Genomic DNA, 7,512 nt, shown 5'->3' with positions numbered 1-7,512 from the left:
GCTAGGGGCAATTATCATAGGAAGCTGATCACCTATCATTTTTATAAACAGTGGTAGGAACTTGGAAGGATGATGAAAAGCTATGCCAATCAAATATGAGGAGGACATAACAGCAACTCTGTTCAGAATTGAACCCTGAATACCAGGACTGCACCTGTTCTTGTTTTCTCTGACTAATTCTAGGTTCTAGTCTATTAACAAGGCTTCTTGAGCATTATAATATCTTTTTCATTTATAGCCCTGCGAAGTATGTACAGTGAGTACCAGCCCCATGAAACTGGAGTGTCGGTTTACTGGGCATTGGGGACACATTCATATTTAGAGAGTTTCTCAAGGCTACAAGCGGTTGTCATGAGACCACTAAACCACTGTTTATCATTCATTTGCCACCACATTTGCATTCTTAGGGCAACTTCCACCGGACTGATCAAAAATCCTTGTTGATTGATCGGAAGGGGTAACTGCACTCAGCTAGCTAAGAAATTAGCAATTCCACCCGGGCAGGGACTGAAGATGTGAATGATATCTGTAAAGCATTGTGGAATCTGTCAGCACAATATCAGTAAAGGATAATATCTTGTAGACATTGGCTTTGTATCATATTCATCCATTGTTTTCTTCATTCGTAGTATGTGCTAACCAACAGCCCTGCCCGAAAATTCTCCTATGCTTACTCCTAGGTATGTCCGCCTGGCAGTGGATAGCACTTCATCCAGATATCTTACATTGCAATCATTTGGTTTATATGCCAAGCGTCTCAGCTGCGTGCCAGGACTGTAAGTGTAATATGGCCTGCAACTTAAGACCTACTCAGAGTGCCCAGAAGTAAGTATTTAAAGTACTAATGACCTAATGAATTTGATCAAAAATAAAAATTAGACCATTCGCCATCTAAGGAAATATACAAACACAATGCTGCTAAAAGTAAAAAGTCTATTAAAACTATTTTGTAACAATTTCTTCTGCAAATCCACGTCCTGTAATTTTTCTAAAAAAAACATTCTTTAAATTAGCACAGGGCACTATTTAGAGATGGAGCTCTCTTGGGTTCTTTGCATCTCTCAAATACACTCTTTAGAGCCGTTCCGCTTCAAATAACGAGCATTATTATCACCTGCACAAGTGCCCTGACTTCTACCATACCTGAAATAATTTCTATAGCTGTGTCAATTATTTTCAGCCACTTTCCTGAGACCAGAGCAGGCGGTGATTATTACTGGAAGCTGCAACACATGCCTCTGGGATTTAAAAGCATGTTTATCTGATATCCTGCAGTAATTGAAACCAATGAGAAACCGAGATGAGTTCTAATTGAATCTAATGGCAAAATAGAAAGTGTACTTTTATGTTAATTTTTCTTATAATTACTGAGCTAAAAAAATTGCAGTTTATCTAAAATATGTTATCTATCTCTAACCTTTCAGAAAAGGTTACGTAATGTATTCTTCTTTTCCAAAGCACAGAAAGATTGGTTTGTTGTTTTGAAAGCTAATATAATTGCTTCTGCATAAAATCTTAGTAGGAGAGAAAACTTTTTATTTAAAGGTTGTTATTTATTTTTGTTTGTACTATTTTCCAGCCGCATCTTCAACAATGTTATTGGTCAAACTCACAACGCCATCAATAAAACACTTAAGACTTAACAGTAAATGGGCAGAATCCCTGGATGTTGTATGAGATTTTGAATAGTCCTAAAAATGAGTTAACATACAGGCTTTTTTTTTAAAATTTTTTTACCAATGCCGTGAGACAGTATAAAAATGCACAAATAAGTGCCAGTTGTGGATGAGGATCCTTTTGGGTGAGAAATGAGAATTCAGTCCTTTGGTGTCTTTGGTCTTGGGCTGTTTATGCCTTCAACAGAGCCTGGAATTCTGTAGAGTGAAAAGGAAGAGACAAATAAATGCAATTTGAACTGAAAACATTAAGGGGATTATTTTTTTAAAATCTGAAAGGAAAAAAACAAAAAATAGTATAAAATCCAAATTTTTAGTGGAAAAAATTTAAATTTTTGGAATTTATTAAGGCCCGATGCTGCAAAAAGTCAGAATCCGAAAATCCAGCTTTTCAAACCTGCGAGGTTATATATAAGTTAATGGTTGAGGTCCCTATCCTATTTGGAAGTTTCTGTGGTCTGCGTTAGCCAGAAAATCTGACTATTTCTGACTGAATCTGAAAAATTTCGACTTTTTGGGAAAAAGCTGAAAACAACGTATGATTCTGGAAAATACCCCCATTTATTTAGTAATGTTATTCTCTTTGTTTTCAGAGAAGACATATAATAGTCACATCTCTCTGTCTTACAATGGGCAAATAATTCATCTCAAAATAAGTGAGGCACGTTTTCAAAATATATATGATCATTTTTGAAAATACCCAAACAATAATTTCTGCCATTTTGTAAATTTTATTCAAAGTCTTAAGCTCCAAATGAGCTATATACTGTGTGGTAGACTATTAAAGGGCATGTAAAGGCAAAAAATAAAATAAAATCCCATTTTTACTTTTTTAAATGAAAAAGAAACCTATCTCCAATATACTTTAATTAAAAAATATGTACCGTTTTTATAAGAAACCTGACCGTATGCAGTGAAATTCTCCCTTCATTTACTGCTGTGGATAGGAATTGTCAAACGGTCCCTAACTGCTCTGCAGGGAAACAATCATACTTATGAACAGCAGGGGGAGCCCCCACCTTACTTCCCAGTCATGCAGAGCTCAAGCAGCTTTGTTTGTTTCCCTGTAGAGCAACTGTGTCGAGATTTGTATTGGATTTTATTTTTGCCTTTACGTTTTACTTTAATGTCAACTCCAGCTGCAGGGACAAAAATCATAGAGCCAGATTTAAACAGATAAACTGGGATTCTATTTGGAGGATTATTTTGATGAAGCCACTGGTTCTGCAGAGTTGGAGAAAGTTTGTATTAAACAATACAAAAACTATAAAATCCACATTAGATTACATGACAACACAGGACCCAGTGCAGTCTGTCTATTCTGATTATTAATCGGTCTTGCTGTATCAGCTTCTGGCAGATATTATTTGACTTGTGCTGTTTTGATAATTTATGAAGATCCCTAAGCAGCCCAGTCCACACTGAGCATGTGCACAGTCTTGGTCTTGCAAAGATGTTTAATAAAGTTACAATTTGGTGAACCCTGTGGCAAATTTGGAAAGCATAAATCATTTGTTTGTTTAGGCTTGAGTTGCAGTAAGTGCATGTTTATGTTTAGTATACAAAATACAGCATTTCTAGCCTTATTCTATTTTAGACTTTACTTCCCCTTTAAGTCTTATTACAAGTTATGGGGTGTTGCTTTAGAAGTTATTGCAATGGCACATTCCTAAGCATAAATTCAGAACATATTCTACCTAGCATCCAAGTATGGCTAGAATAGGTGCCTCTTTCTTTTTCTATATGATGTTATGATGACATTCAGAATTTGAACATTAAAGGGAGCTTACCATCAACTCCGATCTTGCCATCACCATCAGTGTCACCAGCTTTCAGAAAAGCCTTGGTCTCTGCAGCACTGAGAGCTCTGGCATTAGACTTGAAGTTCTGCAGGAAGAGCCTGAAAGATTACAGAGTATGATGTTACTGAATGTTTTTACACTTCCCACAACAATATCATATGTACAGAGTTAGTTGCAGGACTGTCCAACTAGATGACTCTGTATGATGTTCTCCTTAGCTCAGTTACTTGCAGAAGACACTTTGAGATGGTCCTGACACTCCCCTCCCTGTCATCTTCTATAATAATGTGTTCTCCAAATCTATTTTGGACAAAGATGATCAGGATTAGAAAAAAAGAGCAAGTGTCCTTACTGGAGTTCATCTTCCTCAATATATCCACTCTTGTCTCTGTCAATGATTTCAAAGACCTTCTTGACTTGATCAGCGGTTTTGCCTGTCAGACCAACTTTGCTGAAGAAGGACTTGTGCTGAAATGACTCGGCAGCTAGAAAATACAGAAGACATCCATGTTTTTCCTCCCATATTAGCTCAGCTTCAGTCTGATAGAAAGAGTCTGACTACTCGTACCACAGGATTACTTACTAGAACTGAGATTTAGAAATTAAAGGTCAGTACAGATATGGTTGGCTCTGATTGGGTGAGACCACTCACATCTTATGTAATGGGACATGTTTGTAATAAATCCTGCACTTTCATTCAGCTCCAGTTTCTTGTCTCAAATTTCTCAATTAATATTATGCAATCATATGTCCTGATTAAATGGTCAACTAATGAATTCAAAGCAATTAGAATCAGCAGAACTGGATATTGATACTAGATTTTTGATATATTATCAAAATATTATGTCCCCCTAAACATAAACCAATCCCTTTAAAATTGAAATGTAAAAATTAATTAGTACAGGTATGCAACCTGTTATCCAGAATGCTCGAGACCTTGGGTTTTCCAGATAACGGATCTTTCTGTAATTTGGTTCTTCATACCTTAAGTCTACTAGAAAATCATGTAAACATTCAATAAACCCATAAGGCTGGTTTTGCTTCCAATAAGGATTAATTATATCTTAGTTTGGGTCAAGTACAAGGTACTGCTTTTTTATTATAGAACAAAAGGAAATATTTTTTAAAATTTTCGATTATTTGAGTCTATGGTAGAAGTTCATTCTGTAATTCAGAACTTTCTGGATACCTATAGTATAATGTTATTTTTAAAATGTTTAATTTGGATCTCATGAAAAGCATAATTTCCTATATATTTTATGGGTGCTTGAGGCTTATTGAGATGAAGATGTTTTCATTGCTACTTTGTGCCATCATTTAAAAGTTAGTAATGCTCACCTGAAACACTGCTCAGGGCAGCGTCAATGTCCTTTGCGGTAAGGATGTCAGTGATGGACATGATGCTGTAAGAGATATGAGTCTGTATAAGCCAATGTTATAGCTATCATTTAAGCAAATATTATGTCTATCATTTACTTTAACATAGATACTTCGTTCAATATGAATAGGATATTCAAACTTCACTGTATATCCACAGCCTAATATATTTTCATCCTAGTTGAGATGTCCAGTTGCATTAAAAAGCTTAGAAGATAATATATCACAGGCCAAACATGCCCAGAAGCTTAAATTCATTGTTAGAATGTATATTAATGAAATGTGAATTATATTAATTATCTTGGTTAAATGTAATCACCCCTGGCTGAAAAATGAATTTTGTTATGAAAAAATACATCTTTTTTTAATGCAATAAATAAAAAAATTCTGTTTAAAAAAATGATATTCGGCTTGGAAACTCAAATGATATTTCCAGCTTCTTTAGTAAAGATCCTTATTCCACATTCTATTTGCTTTTCAGCTTCCAATACACTTGTCCTGCTTTCTCCCTCTCTGTCCATGTTTGTTGTCAGTCTTACCTTGTGATGTACTTGCCTGGTCAGGAAGGTAATTGCAGGGCAGTGGTTTGCTTGCTGAGTGTCTCCCCAAGGGCTTGCCCCGTTTATATATAGTTTAAGATGTATACCATATACAGATTTTAGGTGCCAGCGTCACGAAGAGGGAATGGTGTCAAATGACCTTGCCTAACTAACCATCCAGCCCTATTTTTATCTTAAGAGAATACATATGATATTTGCAAATGAACCAAAATAAGAAGCCAGATATGTATACAGACTTGGAGAAATAGAGAAAATAAAATTCATATTTGTTGTTAAATTCAAAAGACTTGGAGAAATAGAGAAAATAGAATTTATATTTGTTGTTAAATTCAACTTAAATGTTGAGCCAGATATTTGTTTAAGATTCATTTAAGATGAATTTCACAACAAATATGAATTCTATTTTCTCTTTTTCTCCAAGTCTGCAGTGGATTTTATTTAGCATTGCAACTACAGGACCAACTGAATTTTTTTTACACATCTAAATACAACAAATACTTTTCATATATTAAACCTAAATAATATTTATTTTTTTTTGCCTAAAAAAAATCCTAATTGTTTTGGCAACAACTCATTCTACTTATGTATTTAAAGCAACAGAAACACAATACTTCTAGTATTAATATCTTTGACCTTTTGGTAGAAGTGTAAGACCCAAGACGTGTAAAATCATGAAAGGGTTAAGGTGCCTGGGGCAGTTTATTGCATAATAGACTAAGATAAGGATCAGATACTCTACACGGGAAATGCAGCATATCTTGCACTTATTCTAGGCAGTTAACCCAGAAATGTAGTTGCTAATTCAATCCGTTAAGGGCAACGTATTATCCCTGAAAAATTGTTAACGTCACTTATAATTACATTTTTTTAGGTCAGATACATGGGAATCTATTGGATCATGGAAAAATCCCTTTTCAAAGGTTGTCTGGAAGCTGTCAACCTATTATATTTATTGAGGACATTGTTTTCAAATACAATAGTGTTAGGGCTAGTTTATACTTGTTGTAGGTAACAGTGGTTCTTTGAACGTGTAAGGGGCACATTTACTATGGGTCGAATATCGAGGGTTAATTAACCCTCGATAATCGACCGTCAAAGTAAAATCCTTCGACTTCGAATATCGAGGTTGAAGGATTTACCACAATTCGTTAGATCGACCGATCGTAGGAAAAATTGTTCAATCGAACAATTAAATCCATCGAATCAAACTATTCGAAGGATTTTAATTCATCGATCGAACAATTTTCTTTCGATAAAAAAATAGAAAGCTTATGGGGACCTTCCCCATAGGCTAACATTGTAGGCTAACAGTAGGTTTTAGGTGGCGAAGTACTTTTTTTTTAAGAGACAGTACTTCGACTATCGAATGGTGGAATAGTCAAACGATTTTTAGATTCCAAGTCGAAGTCGTAGTCGAAGTAGCCAATTCGATGGTCGAAGTAGCCAAAAAAAAAACCCTTCATTTTTTTCCTTCTAATCCTTCACTTGAGCTAAGTAAATGTGCCCCAAAATGTATCCATGGTGCCTTTTATAGTAAATTATGTTTTATTATGCATTGTTTTCACTGGAGTGTTAATGTAAATCAGTTTGCCTTGGTTAATGGAATTTTAATATCTGCTTTGAAGGTGGGAATAGCTCTTGATGAAGGAGTTAACAAGTTCCCTTTGGTGAGAGAGTATGCAGCCAGCTAAATGTTCTGATCTTTAAACTCCACTTGCAAATCTTGTATTACATGTGCTCATTTGTTCCCTTTCACAAGTCATGGGTTATAGCCAGACTGATGCAGTACAGTTACTTCACCCTACGTATTCCTGCAAGGGCCTAAAATGAACTTAGTGTCAAATATCTTATATAGGTTGGTGCAACCCTTATTTCTAATCATATTGCACACTCAGGCCTGGATTTGTGGAAAGGCCACCTAGGCCCGGGCCTAGGGCGGCAGGATTTTAGGGGGGCGGCATGCTGCCCAACCACACCCACATTGGTTCAAAAACACTGGGGATGCGTTGGAGATACAATGATTTTTTAAATTTCCCCATTGATGATGAAAATTTGCACAAATAAAGGGGAGAGGACAGGGGCGACGAACGGCAGTGG

General features: G+C 35.7%; 1 protein-coding gene across 2 annotated transcripts; it reads right to left on the bottom strand.

Annotated features, from left to right (window-relative positions):
* Positions 1-1,532: 1,532 nt before the first annotated feature.
* On the bottom strand, positions 1,533-5,499 carry ocm3.L (oncomodulin 3 L homeolog). 2 transcript variants are annotated; one of them, XM_018237060.2, is made up of 5 exons: positions 5,395-5,499; positions 4,817-4,881; positions 3,831-3,963; positions 3,467-3,576; positions 1,533-1,874 (listed from the first exon to the last, which is right to left on the bottom strand). In XM_018237060.2, exons 2-5 carry the CDS (start codon positions 4,875-4,877, stop codon positions 1,849-1,851), a joined length of 330 nt encoding a protein of 109 aa, XP_018092549.1. In that variant the 5' UTR covers positions 4,878-4,881; positions 5,395-5,499; the 3' UTR covers positions 1,533-1,848. The 2 variants fall into 2 exon arrangements, with proteins under 2 accessions (XP_018092549.1, XP_041432935.1); XM_041577001.1 differs by having other exon boundaries at positions 5,411-5,454.
* Between the last annotated feature and the right edge of the window lie 2,013 nt (positions 5,500-7,512).

Source organism: Xenopus laevis, chromosome 9_10L, assembly GCF_017654675.1.
Source record: "Xenopus laevis strain J_2021 chromosome 9_10L, Xenopus_laevis_v10.1, whole genome shotgun sequence".
Lineage (NCBI taxonomy): Eukaryota > Metazoa > Chordata > Amphibia > Anura > Pipidae > Xenopus > Xenopus laevis.
Note: the sequence above shows the minus strand (reverse complement) of the source record. Positions and strands in the feature narration are given on the sequence as shown.

Excerpts from the sequence above, each read along its gene's own strand:
- ocm3.L (XM_018237060.2), bottom strand. The coding sequence starts at position 4,877 with ATGTCCATCACTGACATCCTTACCGCAAAGGACATTGACGCTGCCCTG. Across the intron at positions 3,964-4,816 it reads TGCCCTGAGCAGTGTTTCAG|CTGCCGAGTCATTTCAGCAC; the intron begins GTGAGCATTACT and ends TGTATTTTCTAG. Across the intron at positions 1,875-3,466 it reads TGGCAAGATCGGAGTTGATG|AATTCCAGGCTCTGTTGAAG; the intron begins GTAAGCTCCCTT and ends TTCACTCTACAG.